Source organism: Hevea brasiliensis, chromosome 8 (assembly GCF_030052815.1).
Source record: "Hevea brasiliensis isolate MT/VB/25A 57/8 chromosome 8, ASM3005281v1, whole genome shotgun sequence".
Classification (NCBI taxonomy): domain Eukaryota; kingdom Viridiplantae; phylum Streptophyta; class Magnoliopsida; order Malpighiales; family Euphorbiaceae; genus Hevea; species Hevea brasiliensis.
The window spans coordinates 5681579-5702173 of NC_079500.1; the positions used below are offsets into that span (position 1 = coordinate 5681579).

The 20595-nt window shown below is 34.0% G+C and overlaps 1 protein-coding gene across 2 annotated transcripts; it reads left to right on the top strand.

The window, feature by feature from the left end:
- The first annotated feature begins 6852 nt into the window (after positions 1–6852).
- Positions 6853–19449, top strand: LOC110658718 (membralin-like protein At1g60995). Of its 2 annotated transcripts, XM_058151069.1 has the most exons (14): positions 6853–7277; positions 7727–7789; positions 8086–8523; positions 14453–14534; positions 14813–14874; positions 15044–15138; positions 15635–15714; positions 16589–16672; positions 16839–16955; positions 17288–17373; positions 17560–17666; positions 18287–18378; positions 18503–18579; positions 18806–19449. In XM_058151069.1, exons 1-14 carry the CDS (start codon positions 7125–7127, stop codon positions 19289–19291), a joined length of 2022 nt encoding a protein of 673 aa, XP_058007052.1. In that variant the 5' UTR covers positions 6853–7124; the 3' UTR covers positions 19292–19449. The 2 variants fall into 2 exon arrangements, with proteins under 2 accessions (XP_058007052.1, XP_058007053.1); XM_058151070.1 differs by lacking the exon at positions 7727–7789.
- The last annotated feature ends 1146 nt before the right edge of the window (positions 19450–20595 follow it).

The window sequence follows — 20595 nt, forward strand, 5'->3', positions numbered from 1 at the left end:
TAATAGGAAGGACCCACTTTCTGTGAGAGAATGAGCACTATTTTTTAATGCTTCTGGTGTACCTAATAATTAGCCAATATCCACTTCAATCATTTTCAAGTAATAATAATCAAATTTGAAATGAGTTCGGATAGTTAAAAAAAAATTTTAATTGAGTTTGGGATGAATTGTTCGAGTATAACGATTTTCACGAATACTGTATCTGTTATTATCCCTAATTGTAATACAAATTTCTTTTTGAAGAAAATCCTCTCCCTCCCATGCTTGTGTAACTATATCCACTTCAAGCATTTTCAAGTAATAATAATGCGATTTGAAATGAGTTTGGATAGCTGAAAATAAATTTTAATCGAGTTTGAGATGAATTTTCAAGTATAATAATTTCCATAGATACTCTATTTGTTATTATTCCTAATTGTAGTATAAATTTCTTTTTGAAGAAAATCCTCTCCCTCCCATGCATGTGTATCCATATCCACTTTAAGCATTTTCAAGTAATAATAATCAGGTTTTAAGTGAGTTCAAGTAGTTAAAAATAAATTTTAATCAAATTTAGAATGGATTATTAAAGTATAATGATTTTCACGTGTAATACCTCTAATTTTTAAATTTATTATTTTATGGGTAATTATTTATATTTTGTTTTATTTAAATTTTGAAAAATTATTAGAAATTTTTTAGATTTTAGAAATCGAGTTCGATTTTCCAAAAATATAAAAATTTGATGATTTTTAAGAATTAATTTAAAAGCCACGTAGCAAAACTAAAAATATATTTGGACTATACAAATTTTTCTGAGTTTTTTATAATTTTTTCAAAATTTTTGGTCCTCGTTTTTTGTCCCAAGGCAGAGTAAAAATTCAAAATTTTCTATCTTGAATTGAACTGGCCGAATGAACCGGATCGGATCGGACCGGTAGAATCGGACCGACCCTTCCCTTTTACTTTTCTCCTCCCGCCTCGCGCGACCCTCTCCTCTCTCTCTCCCGTTTTCTCTCTCCTCTCTCCGCCCCTCGCCGGCCAGTCGCTCCTTACCGGCCAGCCGCCACCCAGCCCTCTCCTACACTCCGGCGCACCTCCCTCGCCTCTCCCCTGCTGCCGACAAGCCTCCAGACCGCCGGAAAAGTCGTGCGAAACCAACCCAGCGCGCTCACGCCATTTCGCCTTCCCGGCCAAAATTTGGCCGATCTAGCCACCGATCGGATCGGGTCTTGTGTCAAAACCCATTTACACCTCGAGAGCTTTTCATATACACCAAAAATACCAAAATCCATCAAGTGATTTTCCCAATTTTTGTCTGGAAAGTTTTAGCCCATTTTGATTTTTAGGCTAAATTTCTCACAAACCGTGAACCCCACGAGAAAACCGAGAGTACCGGAGTGCTCCACTCATCAAGAGCTTTGCGGCAATACTCAACTCAACTCAACTAAGCCTTTATCCCAAAAATTTGGGGTCGGCTATATGGATTCGCTTTTTCCACTCTGAACGATTTTGGGTTAAATCCTCAGAAATATGTAATGCTTCTAAGTCATGTTGTACTACTCTTCTCCAAGTCAATTTAGGTCTACCCCTTTTTTTCTTTCTATCCTCTAACCTAATGTGCTCTACTTGTCTAACTGGAACCTCCGTATGTCTACGCTTCACATGAGCAAATCACCTCAATCTCCCTTCTCTCAACTTATCTTCAATTGACACCACTCCTACCTTTTCTCTAATACTCTTATTCCTGACTTTATCTAATCTAGTATGGCCACTCATCCACCTTAACATTCTCATCTCTGCAACTCTTATCTTATATGCATACGACTCTTTCAGTGCCCAACACTCACTACCATATAACATAGCCGATCGTATGGCTGTACGGTAAAATTTTCCTTTTAATTTATTGGGAATCTTACGATCACATAAAACTCCCGTGGCACGTCTCCACTTCAACCATCCGGCTTTAATCCTATGACTAACATCCTCCTCACATCCCCCATCTACTTGAAGGACTGAGCCTAGATATTTAAAGTGATTACTTTGGAACAGTACCACTCCATTCAAACTAACTCCTTCCCTATCACGGTTTGGCCTTCTTGAACTTGCAATGCATGTATTCTGTCTTCGTTCTACTTAACTTAAAACCCTTTGACTCTAGAGTACTTCTCCAAAGTTCTAGCTTCCTATTGACTCCTTCTCGTGTCTCATCTATCAGAACAATATCATCCGCAAACATCATGCACCAAGGAATACTCTCTTATATATGTTTCGTCAGTTCATCTAAAACTAATGTAAAAAGGTAAGGGCTTATGGCTGATCCTTGGTGTAATCCAATTGATATAGTAATATATCTTGTGTCCCCTCCCACTGTGCGCACAATAGTAGTTGCTCCTTCATACATATCTTTCAATACTTGTATATACCTAATAGATACCCTCTTTTGTTCTAACACATTCCATAAGACCTCTTTTGGAACACTATCATAAGCTTTCTCCAAATCAATAAAAACCATGTGTAGATCTTTCTTCACATCTCTATATTTCTCCATCAAGCTTCTAATGAGAAAGATCGCTTCCATAGTTGAACGACCGGGCATGAAACCAAATTGATTGAGAGAGATAGAAGTATCATGACGTAGTCGATGCTCCACAACTCTCTCCCACAACTTCATAATATGGCTCATGAGTTTAATTCCCCTATAGTTTGAGCAACTCTGTATGTCTCCCTTATTTTTAAAAATAGGTACTAAAATACTCTTCCTCCACTCATCAGGCATTTTCTTTGAGTTTAGAATCTTATTAAATAATTTAGTTAACCATGCCACTCCCATATCTCCCAAATACTTCCACACTTCAATTTGTATTTCATCGGGTCCACAGGCTTTACCCACTTTCATTCTCTTAAGTGCTTCCTTTACTTCTAAATATTGAATCCTTCTAGTATAATTTATATTCTTTTCTATTGTTCTATAATCTATATTCACGCTATATACTAATTTTAAAATTTTTCGACACCGTTTTTTGTTAGGTCCCGCGAAGCTTCGTAGTATTTTTTCGGGCACTAAATGAGTTTAAAAAATTTCATAAAAATTATGTACTAACCCCTGTATTGTGGGCTTCGTATAGGTACCTTTAATTCGTGGAAATTCAACGGTTGCCCGGGTTTGTAAATTTTAGGGCGGACAGACAGGTTACCAAAAAAGTCTCAGAATTGGGTCGAGATTTTAGCTACCCCACCATTGTTAGATGTCCTAAGCGCGTTCCCGGGGTCGGAATTGACATAGGTAAACTCGAACCTTACTTTTTCTTAATTATATAGTGTTTGAATTTAATTAAAAATCTATAAAATATTCGTGATAGCTTAAAAAATTGTAATTCCTTTTGCATTAACTTAGTAATAATGCTAAGGACCGCGGGGCAAAGTTTTGAAATTTTTAGAGTTCATTTGGGTAGTTTTTGCAAAAAGGGTTAATTATAAGGACTAAACTGTAATTTTTCATATTGTGATTGTTGACTGTTTGGATGGGCCTAGAAGGGACTATGTGATGTGATTGAGTTCTGGATGTGTGATTTGTAAATATAGAAGTGTATTTTGAGCCCTTTTGCAGGTTGGGTGGGTTCTAGGTACAGGGGAGACTCCGCCGGATTTTCGGCACGACTTAGGATATCTTTTGATCTTTCTTTAGTTTGTATTGTCAAATGTATTAAATAATTGTAATAAAAATTGTCAGGTGAGCCGGGACAGCCTTCCTCCTCCGCCTAGCCGCCACAGTGATTTCAGTTAAGTCTGTGAGTAAAATATTAATTTTAATTATAATTTCGATATTATTATATATTCAAGCATGCCCATGCACCACTTATAAATATGTATCTATGTAGTTAAACTCTAGGCACATTTTATATTACATTCATAATTGTTAAAGTGTCATAGATGTTATTTGTGGTAATTTGGAGTAGTGTGTGTGGGTGGCGTGTGTGTGGTATGGTATTGGATATGGACAGGATGGATAAACACTGTTTGAAAGACACTCGCTGGACCCAGTCCTTCGGGGTAGACACGGTTTGAAAGACAATTGCTGGGACCCCGCATTTGGTTTGTTAAGCGAAAGTCCGGCTTGAGAGACACTCGTTGGCAAAGGTTGGATTAAGATGGCTGTATAGGGGATCAACTCCCATATATGTGCTGTTTGTACAGTGTTGGGTGGGTGAGTACTCCAAATTACCTTTTTACTGCTATGATGTGGTTTGTATGAAAATTAATGATGATGTTGTATTTCCATTCCTTAGGATACATTAGCTTTAGTTAGCTATAGAAATTGTGATTAAAATTAGTATTTTACTCTCTTAGTCGAATGCTTACTCATGTTCATCTATTTTTTCAGGCTACAGGAGAATTATTTGTTGTGGCTAACCTGCACTTCTTCTCCGCAGGTCCATTGATAGTATTTAATGTACTTTGTACAATTGAGTTAAATTTTAGATTCCGCATGTGCTAGAAGTATTTATTTTTATTTTGGGCCTGTATTATAAAAGTTATATTAAACCTCTAAAATTATTAACTGTATGTATAATTGGATTGGATGAGGGAGCTGAGTTCTCATTGGACTTTTGATATTATGAGCATGTGGAGGGTGAGCTGAGCTCCCCAATTTATTATATATTGTGTTTATAGGTCGAGCGAGTCAAAAACTCCCCGTTGAATGGTCTATTTTATAGTCGAACTCTGTCCGGTTGAATTTTTGAAATTGGGCCCAAATAGACCTTAGAGTTAGGTTGAAGAATAGTTAGATTTACTACGAGTTTCGGGAATTTTAGGTTGACCTAGGTCCTAGTGCCGGTCCGATTCATAGGTTGGGTCATGACATCACGGATACCCTATCTATTATTCGTATAAATTTATTTTTTAAGAAAATCCTCCCCCTCCCATGCATATCAATCCATATCTATGAAAAAGCTAATTATTGTATATATTTGCTAAGAACACTAAAAAATAGTGTTTTCTTAAATATAAAAATTTAATTTTTTACGATTTGTGTATTTGAAAAGAGTTGCATTTATATAGGGTATACTAAGGGCCTGTTTGGATTAACTGTTGAATACAACTGATAGCTGTTAGCTGATAGCTGTTACTGTTAGCTGATAGCTGATAACTGATGATAGCTGTTTTATATTAAGTGTTTGGTAAAATTATATTTAGCTGTTGCTGTTAATATGTGAAATGACTAATAAGGGTATATATCATATAATTTATTTTATTATTTAAATAAATATAAAATTATAAATTTATTACATTATATTATTTATTTTATTATTAAATTAAATATATAATTATTAAATTAATATATTCTATTATTTAAATAAATATATAATTATTAATCTTTTATATTATATCATTTATTTTATTATTGAAATAAGAAAATAATTATTTTTTAAGATAATTAAATAATTTTAAAAATATAGATAAAATAATAAAATAATTATTATTGTTAATAGAAAAATTTATAATTAATTTTAAGTTTTTGGATATAAATAAATATTTTATATTTTATGTTATTAATAAAAAATATTTTAACAAAGTTGAAATATGTTAATTAAAATGTTAAAATTACAAATAAAAAAATAAAAATATTAATAATATTAATTTTCAAGTTAAATAAAAAAGGATAATATGGTCAAAATAAAAAATAAAACCATATCATTTATCACCGATGAAAGCTTCTAAAAATAGTGATACAAATACGGTGATGGGTATCATATCAGTTGCCCATCAGCTATCAGCTCTATTTTTTTAAGCTTATCAAACACCATAATTTACCTGTTTGGTGTCTATCAGCTATCAACTGAACCCAACAGGTAAACCAAACACCCCCTAAATAATCGCTCTTAGAAGAACAATGAACTTATTAAAAAAAATCTATTTATTGCTTCACATAATAAAGTAGCTTTTTTCATTAACTATATAAATAAAAATTTTAACTTTTAAAATTAATATTTTATTTTTCTTTCTTCCAAAAGGTCAAAAGCCATGTATTATCAGTTATTAAAAAATACAAATAAATATTACATACCACTATTCCATCTAAAAAAGGATACAACAAATAATGGTAGAAGCCAACAAAAATATTACAATAACTTAAAAAGCTTCATTTCTTAGTTTTTTTTTTTAAAATTTTTTTTAAAAGAAGATTATTTTATTGTCTCAAATTTTGTACATAATGATCAGACTTTTTTTTAAATTACTATTTTGTATTTATATATTTATATAAATCAATTTTTTATAAATTTAAATATTAATTTTTTAATAAAAAATATATTTTTACTAAGTGAAAATCAATAAATCCCTATACATTAAGTAAATTATGAATTTTATCTTCTTAAATTTAAGACTTAATTGTTTTAATATGAATATTAAATATATTATTTTTTACTATATTAAATATATTATATTAAATATATTATTTTTTACTATATTAAATATATTATATAATTTATTTATATATTAATTTTAGAAATTTTATTTAGATCCATTACTGATAATGATCATATTGAAATAATATCAAATATCAAATTAATTGTTTAATAAAATTTAATATTTAATAATTGAATCATTATAATTTTAACTTATCTAAAATTTCTTATTAAGATTAGTAAATATATAAATGAATTAAAATTTGAATTTTGTAAGAAATAATTTTTTTTAATGAAAAATTCATGGTTTCTAACAAATTTATGTATAAATATACAAGTATTAAAAATATAAAATTTATTTGTATTTAAAATAAATTATATATTTATTTAAAATAGAAAAATAATAATAAAAAAAAGAAAGTCAAAATTCGTTAATGATATTTACACATCTAAAGGCCCACAACGAGCACTCTCACCTGCAGCAACAATGTCTTCCACTGAGAAATATTGAAAAAGAAAAAAAGGAAAATAGCAGGGCACCACCGCTGATCAGACCCATCATTACAACAACAAGAATGATCCAATTTCAAGCCGTTCTTCGTCTTTCTACAGCTTCTCTTCTCAATCCTCCAACTTCTAATACGTAATAATCACTCACTTTCAGAGATATAAGCAAAATTTTGTTATTCGTAGCTATAGATATAGAGACAGGAAGAGATTGGGCGAGAAGGAGAAATGGATCCAGAGCAGACTTTTATAAGGTTACAAGAAAGGTTCTCGCAGATGCTAACACCCAAAGTCAGGGCTGCTTTGGAATATATGTATTTGTTCATAGCCATCACCCTCTTTTGTGTTCTCGTTGTCATGCACGCCAATTATGTTCAACAGGTGATTTTAATGCTTTCCATATTTTTTTCCTTTTAAATTTTGAGGCTTTTTTTTTTGGTTTTTTCTATAATAGATTGTTATTCCCTACTATTTGTAGTGATTTGTTATATTCTTTTAAAATTGAATGATTTCAAATTGCTGTAGTTTAAGCTTGGTGTCGGGTTCTGGTTGTAGAAACCAAATGGTTAGTTTTTCCCTATTAACTTGGAAATTAATGAGTTTTTTTTTTTAAGTGGAAGAAGTGAAATGGAGAGAAATCAAAATTTAAAGGATACCCAAAAAAAAAAAAAAAAACTTTTTTAGGTGTTAATTGAGCCAAGTAGAGGAAATAACTTTGTTGTTGATGTTGTTTTTGTTGTTATTATTATAATTGTTTCTTGATCCTGGAACTCTTTTTTAATAAGAAGCTTTTTTTTTTTTTTTTTTTTTTTTTTTTTTTTAACGAGAAGCCTGGATGTTCATGTGAGCTGTCTGGTGCTGAAACAATGGAAGCACAACTTATTCAAATCAAGGTACACAGTTGCTAGAACATGTTCAAGCTGAAAAGGGGAAAAAAAAGAAGAAAATTAGTCGGCTAGAATATCTTGTTATGAGAAAATTTTGTCTGCTTTTTTACTAATGCATCAATTTGAAACCTTATTTTTGTTTATTTCAATATATTCTTTACATTGTATTTATCTTAACAAACAGGTGCTGTTAATTTTTCACATCAACAGTTTTAATTGTAGTAAATTTATTTTCTTAATATTTTCCCTGAGGTTGGTTCTATTGTCATGTATAGAATGCTGACTTCTGCTTCTTTTTGTAGATAACCAGTGCAGGCTTGTGGTCACACAATGAATCTGAGTCCAATATAGCGGATGTTCCTGGAGTGGAGACTGTATCAGATAAACTAACATTGCTAAATGTGGATGAAGATGGATTGACATTTCTGGCTCCAGAGTTTTGGTTGAAATGGATTAGATTGAGCGCTAAGAAAGGAAAGCTAGCACTGAAATTCTGGAAGACTGATTCTGAAAATCTTGGATATCAACATGGAAGCTCTGCCAGCAGCGATAGCTCTAAGCCAATGGTTGATGATGATGTCACTAAAACTGATAAATTGGAGACACGCAGTAGTTTCCCTATATCAGCCAAGGAAACTTTTAAAGCAGCCATTATTCATTTTGGAAAAAAATGGCACGGGCGTTTATCATTTATTTGGAGACATGCAGTGCAAATAATACGAAGTTTCCAGAAATTGTGGGTGAGATTATTAAAGAAAACTCACAACTATGTTTTCCTATTCCCCTTTTCTCTGTCTATCTCTAGTCACTGAAATAGAAATGGAGTAGTTCATTATACTTTCAAAATATAATAGTGCTTTTGTTTCTATTACCTTCATTTCTAACAAGTCATTTCATGTGACAGCTTATATGTTTTATAGGCAAGAACTAATTATAGGCATGCTACATTGTGCTGAAATATAATTCAAGAGTGAGGGCACCCATTTTTAAAACTCTGTTCTTGTAGGTCAAAGAGGCTTTAATATCCTATTAGAGAATCACTCAATCTGAAATTTAAACTGGTGGATGAGGGCCCAAGAACAAAGTTTTATTCTCTAATGGTGGCTAATTACTTTATCTTTTGTGACCTGGAGCTACTTTGCCTAGATCAATGATTGAATTTAGATGAGCGGTGAATGAATTTAGACCTTTTTTTTTCCTTTGAAAGTAATGTTGCCAAATTAATGCTTGAAAACTTTTAGATTATAGTTGTATGCATGTTGATTTCTATATAGTTTCTTTCTATAGTGCTAAGTATTTTGAATAACTTCTACTATTCAGTGTGCTGTTGAATCTCATTTTGAGGATGTAAAAGAAACTCGCCTGTTGCCTCAAATTTAGAGTTTGCACTGGCAAAAATATGTTAGTCAATATATTAGGATATCCTTGGCAGTAGTTCCTGAGGCGTAGAAGTTCATTCAAAGTTAATTGCTTGGGCATTAACCATATCTGGCTCAACTGTGTGCTTTAGTGGAAATATGAGGCTATATAGTTTAAAACCTACCCCTTTGGGTAGGAAATTGGGGTGAAAATGAGTAAAATTAACCATCTGTCCATAATACAATTTGAAAGAGAGAGAGGGAGAGAGAGAGCCCTCTCATTTTCTTTTTTTCCATTTTCATTCCTCCCCTCTCTTTGTTCCCAAATATTCTTAAATAGTTGAAATATTATAAGAAATATGATTAAATATTTGGTAGTGTAGAAAGATATGATTCTCCTTAATTTCAATTAATCTGTACATGGGTATATATATACAATTGATTCCTATAATTGTGTTCTACTAATTAGGAAGAAATCCTAAATAAGAAATCCTAAATAGGAATACAGAATACATAATATACAAAGAAATAATATAGTGATTGACTTTCCATAACAATCTCTCTCAAGTTGGAGCATAAATGTTAATCATGCCTAACTTGTTACAAATGTGGTCAATCCTAGCTCTATTAAGAGCTTTTGTAAAAATATCTCCTAACTGCTCTTCAGTTTTGATGTGTCCTGTTAAGATGATCTGTTGTTGAATCTTTTCACGAACAAAGTGACAATCAATCTCAATATGTTTGGTCCGCTCATGAAACACTGGATTAAAAGCAATATGGAGAGCAGCTTGATTATCACACCATAATTTCGCAGGCAGGGAGGTCTTAAAACCTGTCTCATCTAGTAATTGAAGTATCCACATTATCTCACATACTGATTGTGTCATGGCTCTGTATTCTGATTCAGCACTAGATCGAGAAACTACACTCTGCTTCTTGCTTCTCCAAGACACCAAATTTCCTCCAACAAAAACGCAATATCTAGTAGTTGACCTCCTGTCGACCTTAGATCCAGTCCAGTCGGCATCTGAAAAACATTCAACATTCAAATGCCCATGATTACCATATAATAGACCTCTTCCTGGAGCGCCCTTCAGATAACACAAGATTTATCCCAAGGCTTCCCATTGAGCAACAGTTGGGGAAGACATAAACTGACTTACCACACTAACGGCATAAGCAATGTCAGGACGAGTGACTGTAAGGTAGTTCAATTTTCCTACCAATCTCCTGTATCTCTCTGGATCTTCAAACAACTCACTATCCCCTGCTAACAGTTGTAAATTTGGAGTCATTGGTGCACTACAAGGCTTAGCACCTAATTTTCTTGTCTCTGTCAATAAATCGAGAACATATTTTCTTTGAGACAAAAAAATACCCTTCTTACTTCTCATAACTTCAATACCCAAGAAATACTTTAACGATCCCAAGTCTTTGGTCTGAAACTGGGTTTGGAGGAAGGTTTTAAGAGATGAAATACCTGCAGAGTCACTCCCAGTGATGACAATGTCATCCACATAGACTACCAGGAGAATTAGACCAGCCTCAGATTGCCTATAAAATACTGAGTGATCACACTTACTCTTTTGCATACCAAATTCCTGTATTGCTTCACTGAATCTTCCAAACCAGGCCCTAGGACTTTGTTTCAAGCCGTAAAGAGACTTTCGAAGCCTACAAACTTTACCTAACTCCCCCTGAGCAACAAACCCAGGTGGTTGCTTCATATACACCTCCTCCTGAAGATCACCATGAAGGAAAGCATTCTTGATATCCAATTGGTGCAGGGGTCAATCATATGTAGCTGCTAAAGAGATAAACAAGCGAACAGAAATAAGTTTAGCTACAGGAGAAAAAGTGTCAGAGTAGTCAACCCCATATGTCTGAGCATAAGAAGTGTCAATGTAGTCAACCCCATATGTCTGAGCATATCCTTTTGCTACAAGGCGTGCTTTTAATTTAGCCACAGAACCATCAGAATTTACCTTTACTGTAAATACCCATTTGCAACCAATAGCTTTCTTACCAGTGGGCAAAGGCAACAGTTCCCATGTACCATTAGCATCTAAAGTCTCCATTTCCTCTTTCATAGCAGCACACCAGCCAGGATGAGATAATGCTTCACCAACAGTATTAGAGATAGGAACAGAGTCTAAAGAAGTAACAAAACACCGAGAACAAGAAGACAATTGATTATAAGAAACAAAAGAAGAGATAGGGTAAGTACATGAACGTTTATCTTTACGAAGAGCAATGGGTAAGTCTAGATCAGAATTATGATCAGTATGAGGTACAGGATCTCCCAACGAAGTAGCTGGTGGAGAATCTGAGTCAGAAATCTCTAATCTCCTAGAATAAACATGAACAACGGGAGGTCGAGTAGGTCTAGAGACAGAAGGATCAGGCTGTGGAAGAGGACTAGACATTGGTTGGACAGTATATATTAAGAGATCATCCTCCTCCCCCTGACTCTCATACACAGATGATGGAGGAAAAAATGGAGTGGATTCAAAAAATATGACATCTGTAGAAACAAGATAACGATTAAGAGTAGGAGAGAAACATCGGTACCCTTTTTGGAGCCGGGAGTACCCAAGGAAGACACATTTGAGAGACTTTGGATCCAATTTAGTAATCTGTGGACGAACATCACGCACAAACAGGTACAACAAAAAATACGGGGTTTAACAGGGAACAAAAATTTTGTAGAAAACAAAGCAGTATAAGAAATATCCCCATTAAGGACAGAAGACGGCATACGATTGATAAAAAAACATGCCGTAGAAACTGTATCTGCCCAAAAGTGTTTAGAAACTTTCATCTGAAAAATAAGAGCACGAGTTACCTCAAGAAAATGCCGATTTTTTCTTTCGGCCACGCCATTTTGGGATGGGGTATCCACACAGGAAGACTGATGAAGAATGCCATTTTGTGTCATATAAGACTGAAATTGTGCTAAAAAGTATTCTTTGGCATTGTCACTTCTTAATATGCGCACAAAAATATTAAATTGATTTTTGATTTCATTACAAAAGGCACAAAAGATAGAAAATAACTCAGAACGATTCTTCATTAAATAGAACCAGGTAACACGAGAGTAATCATCAACAAAAGTAATAAAATAACGAAATCCAGTTTTAGAAGTAATAGAACAAGGACCCCAAACATCAGAATAAACTAACTAAAAAGGGGATGAAGCCCGTTTATTGACTCTAGACACAGAAGACAAACGATGATGTTTTGCAAACTGACACGACTCACATTAGAGTACTGATAAAGACTGAAACTGAGGACACAATTTCTTCATGGTAGACAAAGAAGGATGGCCCAATCTACAATGAGCTTTAAGAGGTGTTAAGGTACTGGAGCAAACAAGCGACCGCGGTATATGATTTTCCAAAATATAGAGACCACTTGACTCAGTTCTCTACCAATAATTTGCTTCGTTGTAAGATCCTGAAATAAATACTGGTCAGGAAAAAAGGAAACAGAACAATTTAAGGTACGAGTAAGTTTACTAACAGAAAATAGATTAAAAGAGAATTTTGGTAGACACAAAACAGATGACAAAGAAATTGATGAAGTCGGGTTCGCAGTTCCAGAACCCATGACACAAGAAGTAGAACCATCAGCTAAAGTAACCGTAGAGGAAGTGAGATTGGACTGAAAAGCAGATAAAAGACTAGAATTACCTGTCATGTAATCTGTCGCACAAGAATCAATAACCCATTTGGATGAGGAAGACACAAGGCATGTAGTGGATTTACCTGACTCAGCGATCGCAGTGACAGGGGAACTGGTAGGCTTTAGAGATGCTTGATGCTAGGAAAACTGTACAAAATCCTCTGCAGATACCAAAATAGTTTTCTCAGAGGAAGATACTGTAGAATCCTCTGTTGTCATATTTGCCATCTGTGATCGCTGATTTTTCCTTTGAAGTTGCGGACAATTATATTTTGTATGGCCAGGCTCATGGCAATAATAACAAATGATTCCTCTTGAGTCCTGATTAGAACTAGCCTCTCCATTGCGCTGATTACTTATGTTGCCTGTAATTCCTCCTCTACTTCCTCTTCTATTACCCTGTTGTCCATTTGGATTACGTCTAATAAGAGCACTACTGGCAGGTTGTGAAGTTTGGGTACTTTCTGTACAAAGGACCCGTGTGAACGTTTCATGCAAAGAGGAAATCTCAGAACTGAAGAAAATCTGAGATTTAGCAGTCTCATACTGTTAAGGAAGGCCTGCAAGAAAACTCATAACAGCCAGTTGCTTCTGTTGGGCCTGCTGAACTTTCACATCAGGATTAAAAGGCAACAATACATTAAGTTCCTCATATACCTGTTTAAAGTCCATAAAATAAGCCGTGAGAGACTTATCCTCTTTCTCAGCATGGTAGAATGCCTTACAAACATCATAAATACATGAGATATTCCATTTACCAGAATACAAAAAATCTAAGTAATCCATAAATTCCTTAACAAATTCACAGTGATTAATTAAACCAATTAACTCACTGTGAATCGAGTTCCGAAGCTGCAAAAACAACCGAGCATCATCTCTTAGTCAAGTTTGTCGTGTATCATCAGTAGGTGGATCTTTAGTAAGGTGATCATCCTTATCAATGCTACGCAAATAGACCCTAACAGTCTTACTCCACTCCAGATAATTTGAACCATTAAGTTTGTGTTCCGTGATCTTAGTCATCAGCAGAATCACATCAGAAATAATATTCTTATTGTCTGCCATTTGTTGAGATAAAGAAAACTAACCGAAACTCTAATTCAAAGTGTTTACAGTAGCAAAATAACCCAAAATCACAAATCAAGCAAATACCGATATAGGATCTGAGAGCCAAACCTAAGAAGTCCTTTAATGGTGTACTGGATCAGGCAACAGCACACAGTGGTGGAATGAGGGGGTTGAGGCGACGCCGGCGATGTTAATCAGAGTCGAAACAGCTGGTCGGCGGCCAAGGTCTCTCCTGAGCTGGGTGGTGAGAATAAATAGTCACTCTAGATAGATGACCTGCTCTGATACCATGTAGAAAGAGATGATTCTCCTTAATTTCAATTAATCTGTACATGGGTATATATATACAATTGATTCCTATAATTGTGTTCTACTAATTAGGAAGAAATCCTAAATAAGAAATTCTAAATAGGAATACAGAATACATAATATACAAAAAAATAATATAGTGATTGACTTTTCATAATAGGTAGAAATATGCTTAATTTTACGTGCTTAAATATTTTATAGATTACAAGAATTAAAGGTTTCTTTGCTGGATTTTAAATTTCAATGGCAGAATATCACAGGCATCCATTTAAATCTTGATGTTCCCAAGTGGATGAGAATACTTTACTTGGACAGGCTTAACACGTTTGCAGGTATTCTAGCTCCTTATTTGCTTGTTTACCAGTTAACATAATGTTGTAGACACTAACTAGTTTGCCTTTTTCTTTCTGTCAAGGTAGGGCTTCGTTCTTTTTTACAATGTGTTTTCAAGTCCTCACTTGGTTAAACAAGGATCTCAAATCACAGCAATCTGACTGCACAAGAAATTATAAATGAATATGTTAGGTTTTTAGAGCTTTTGGGGAATAATCCAAAAGCTGTTTATTCTTATTTATAAACAATTAGTAAGGTGTTATTCTATCTATTTCAGTTCAATGGCTGGAGAAGAAGAGCAAGGCTTTTGAACCAACTTATTTATACACCATGGAAAAGGTATTTTTTCATCCTTTTCTCCTTTCTAAATATTTATTGTTCCAATTTCCATTGTGCCAATTTTGTTGCTGCATTAAGTATGGTAAAATTTTTGCATAGCTTTTGACCAAAAATTCTGCCATGATGAAGACTATTCAGTCCATGTATTTAACAATTTTTTTGGTCACAGGGTTATTTCTTGCTTCCTGAGGATGCTAAGTCTCGGCATAATATACGTACTGTTAACATTACTATATCAGCTCGGCATCCTTGCTTTGGGAACAGGTTATTTTTCTTAATAATTATGTACATGCTTGAAAATGTAAAAAAAAAAAAATCCAAGGACTATTTATTGTTATTGTAAGATTTACATTATTGAACATTGTAGTGGCATGGATTTGGTAATATGCAGTTATTGCAGAGCATGAAATATTTTAGATTTGGTGTATGAAATCATAGAATGGGTTGAGGATTTAGAGTTTGAAAATAGTCAGAAAATTTTAGCGTGTAGCGGTATAAGTTTGAAAAAGATTTTTAGGCAAAGTTGCTGGATTTTCAAGATAGACTCATAATAAGGGTAATTCCACCATGTTTATTAGTGATAATCAGTCTGATAATTGCATCCCAACGCTTAGCGACTGGCAAGCCATTCCTAAATCTTTTATTGAAGTCTTTTTATTTGGCTTTAGTTAATATATAGAGCCCCTTGCAATATATATTCTTGGGTGGTATGCTTGTCCATTCAGCATTCATCACTTAGTGAACACTTTCTTATTTGTAGGTGGCAGCAGCTTCTCATTAACAGAATTGTTGGATATGATACCATACTGATGAATAGTTTATTGAGTTCTCCTGGACAAGGTAGCATCTCTAGTCCTGGACTCCTCATACTTGTTTAAATATGAATTGTCTCCTGTACGTGGTTCACAAATACATCACTAGAAGCTAGATTAATTTAGTGAATGCATAAGCCCATCTTATTTTCAATTGTGTGAGTGTATTGGCTTTTCTTAGTGAATTCTGTCTTTTAAATTACATAATTCATAATTGTAAATATTTCAGTTGCTTATACAGTCAATTTGTCAGTTTTTATCACCTGACAACAAATATTTATCTAGTGCATGATTCTGTATTTTAAGTCCTAAGGATTATTCTAGTGCCAGGCAGCTGTGATTTATCAAGGGCAGCATCTTTCAATGAGAGTTTGCATCCATGCTGTACTAATGCACTTTGGCGTAGGTGCCACAAGTGACTTTCTCTTGGTTTCAGTAATAGAACTCATTTGTGGCTCTGGTCCTTTAGATGCCCTTCTGACTTGTATCACTGCTTTTTGTTTTCCAAATGTTTCAAATCACCCAGCATTTTCCGTGCGCGTGGCTGATTTATTGCATGCTGTGTTTAGAAATTCATCAGCCTTGCAATAGTTTGCAGGTTAGGAGCTTGTATGTCCACTCAAAAGGTCACAGAAATATAGCATGTCAGAGAGAGGAGCGAGTACACATGTAAGCTTGCACACACACACACTATTACTTTGTTCTCCTTTGTTTATCTGAATCTGCTAAATGCCAACTCTAGAATCAGTAATTTGGTGTTCAAGCTCGATACAATGTCTGGTTCAAATATCAATATTTGTTGCTATCATCACTAAGCATGGATTGATATATTATGTGTCCTTTGCATGTGGACTTTTAGTTAGTCCATTATTGCATCTAAGCATGTTTTGGGTCTTTTGCAGGTTATCTTTATAATTTTCAAACAAAGGAGTTCTACAATCTTAGTTATCCGCAACAACCACCTGAAGGTCCTGCAAAATTTGGAGGTCTGTTTTGGGTGGTTGCAACGTGTTTTTCAAAAATATGTTTAGCCACTAATATCCTGGTGCTGATATTCATTCTTGCTAAATTTATCTGGATAAACTTTTGACCTCGTTTTTAATTGATGGATATAACTGCTCTAAAGAGTTATACTTGTTGGCTTCTTTGTAGACTATCTTGTGACCAAGTGTGGCGTGCTTATGATGTCGCTGTTTGTTTTCTTCACCACCACAATGTCAGTATCCTTTACATTGAGAGAGACACAGACTCGAATGCTGAAATTTACAGGTGTGCTTTATTTCAATTTGTATTTAGAGGATGTGTAACAGTGTTATGACCATTCAATAAATGCATCCTTGAAATTTTGTTTCCTTTACTCCTAATTAATGTGTCTCCTTGTATCTTAAAATCTTGCAAGTAGGTTCAAAGTTCAAATTGCTAGGTTTTCTAGGAAGCATAACCTTCTCGCTGATGGTTTTTAACCCAAGGCCTCCATCCATTGAATTGTGTCATTTAATATATTAGGTTTTCTTCTTTTTTTTTTTTTTTTTTTTTGGTAACGTTCATCTCTTTTCATTCCTTTGGATATCATTGCATGTTTACTTTTATGAAATTTGCAGTGCAGCTTCAACACCATGCTCGACATCAGCTGCCAACCTTTCAGTTGATCTTTGTGCATGTGATTGAGTCGCTTGTCTTTGTTCCTGTAAGAACAAATTTTTGTGGAGTTACTAGTGATGAGTTATTCTACCAATCAATTTTCCAAATTCTTCTTTTAATTTCCATTGTTTGCTTGATATCAATCTCTAGCATAAATTCTTATTCAGTAATATTTGCGCCAGTAGTTCTCACTGGAGTTGACGACTGATGTAGTTCTAAATTGGTGTTGCAGATAATGATTGGGATCTTGTTTTTTCTGTTCGAGTTTTATGATGATCAGCTTTTGGCTTTCATGGTCTTAATTCTTGTTTGGTTGTGTGAACTATTCACACTGATCAGGTCACTTCCCCTTCTCTGATTTGTTATGCATGAAACAAGATGTTAGGTTGTGCATTTTTATTTGGTTGATGGTGTATTATGTGGCCATCATTAGTTTATTGTAGCCTATATAATCATTCTGCATTCTAAGAATATATCACTTATAGCCATTTGGGCGTTTGTGTTTTATTTGCATCCTCATCAATAGGAGTATGAGTTTTCCAATGGGCTAGGATGGTCGACATCAAGTAATATATGGCTTCTGTTGCATGTTCTAAATTTATGTTTTTAATTCCTTGACTCGTGATCTCTGATCTGGTGGATACAGTGGCTTTGGAGGTTTGATTGAGTTTACAAAAATGGATTTGATAGTTTTTTGGATATTGGGTGCTTGTGTGGGAAATGTTCTGGGTAGCTTGAGGACTAGTGTGGCACAATGGGTCACATATGCATACTAGTTGTTCAGAGGTCATATTGGTATATACATCATAATGCATGCCCTGTATGTAATAATCAGTCAAGCCATCATACCTTGGATGTCTGCTTGCATTGTTCACGCTATGCGTAGATGTGTGTGCACGCATGTGTGCACACTTATTTCATTCCCTTATAATGAAATTTTGCTTGCCATGATCTTGCAGTGTGCGCACGCCAATATCAATGAAGTTCTTTCCGCGTTTCTTTTTGCTCTATTTTCTGGTTTTTCACATCTACTTCTTTTCCTATGCATATGGTATGGACCTAATGATCTCTCTCTCTCTCTCTCTCTCTCTCTCTCTCTCTCTCTCTCTCTCTTTCTCTCTCTCAGCTTGAAAATCTTACTTTTATCTGAGGATATTGATCAAATAATTTTCCAGGTTTTTCATATTTGGCGCTCTCTACAACTGCAGCATTTATGCAGCACCTCATTCTATACTTCTGGAACCGTTTTGAGGTAACATTCAGAATCTGCTTCCACATTTTTGGCATTGTTATAGTGAATCATGCATGCATTACTTTTATGCATGGACTGGCAGCCATAATAAGTCCTGCAATTACTCATTGATGAAAGTTGCATATTCCTTTATTTCATGTGGCAAATTTGTTATAAGGGCACTGTTCCCTCTCCTGTCCTTAGTATGAATATTTCTGTTTGCTTTTCTGTGCTACTTGAATCTTAGGTACCAGCTTTGCAACGGTTTATGCAAAACAGACGGTCACAGCTACAACAACACCCAGACTTCCATATCACATCCTCTACCATCCTTGCATCAACTTTACACATTACAAGATTGAACACTAGGAATGAAGGTCCGGTTAACACAGACTTGGCTTCCGGACCAGGATTTAGACCTGTGTCTGACCAAGCAGTTCGAGCAAATGGACTAGAACTTCCTGGACCTCAACAACGCATAGGAAATGACAATCTGCGCAGGTTAGGCAATACTATGCAGATTCCAGGTCAAACAGATCTTCGGCAACCAGAAACTGGTTCCAGCCCTGGGTCCATGAACTCATTTAGTTCACTGCTATTATGGATCTTGGGAGGGGCTTCTTCTGAAGGCCTCAACTCGCTTTTTTCAATGTTTAGAGATGTGAGAGAGCAAGGACAAGTTTATGCTGACTCTCCCAGAGCTGAAAACCGTGCAAACCAGGATGTGCAATGATAGTGGTATTGCATTTGAATGTTGGTTTTTAAGTGTACATCTCTGTATTTTATGCTAATCACATAATATATTGGAATGCATACTGGAATTTCTGTATAGAAAATGCAATATGTATCTATATCATTATCATATATTAAATGTCAACCCTCTTTTGTTAACCTGGAACGGGAGAAAAATCCAATGGGAAGTTCAGTTGTGGAAAACATATAGATGGTCACAGGGATATATATTGCTTCTGTTTAGCTGCTGACAGGTACTTTTCTGCGTTATATGCTCTTTGTTGAGCTTGTTCCACAGGACTTCATCTGAAATTTGTTGTACCACTCATTGCTTGACTTGAGGGTAAATTTCAAGAACTATCTCTTAACATATATAATTGTAATACTACAATTTCTTAACTTAAAAATGTAGCATAAAATTTTTTTCAATTTTTAAATTTTGTACGGTAAAATTTTACTGATCTCAAATCATTGATTTTTTGGTTAAGCATTTATATGAATAAATCAAATATAATGCTTAGTCAGTATTTCTCTTTCTTTTCTCATGTAATGTGTAATAAGACTTTCAATTTTGTCATTTTTAACTACATTGTTCTTCAACTTTTTCAACACTAAAGACTAATTAATAATGGTTTATTTTTTCAATAATATGGTATTTATAATAAAAAATATAAAAAAGTTAAATCTATTAATAATAATTTAAAAAATATTAAAAAAATAATATTGCTCAATGAATAAATTATGGTATATCTATATTGGATGGGATCATAAGAATATGGTTTTAAACTACAATGATTGTGTAGGGCAATGATGTTATAATTAACAAAGTTGGAGGATAATAAATTACAATTGACCAAGTTGAAGGATAGTTTTACTACATGTAGCATGAGAGAAAAGAAAAAAATGCTGACTAAGTGCTATATTGGATTTGTTCACATCAGTGTTTAATAAAAAATTCAATAATTGGAGATCACGAGAATTTTACTGTGTAAAATTTAAAAGTTGAAAAAATTTTACATGTTTAAATTGAAAGATTATGGTGTTACAATTTCATAAATTTATAGATAATTATTGAAATTTATTCCTTAACCTGGCTTAATTATAGTGTACATTTTCACTCTTTGAATATAAATAAGAATGAGGAGTGAACTTGTGAAAGATTAAAATATTCACTATAATTAGCTAAAAAAAAAGAATAATTAAAATTTAAAAAAATTTTCAATTAATAGAGTGACATACATAAACTAAATAAAAATATAAAATTCTACACTCATACACAAATCAACTCTATAATGCAAATCAACT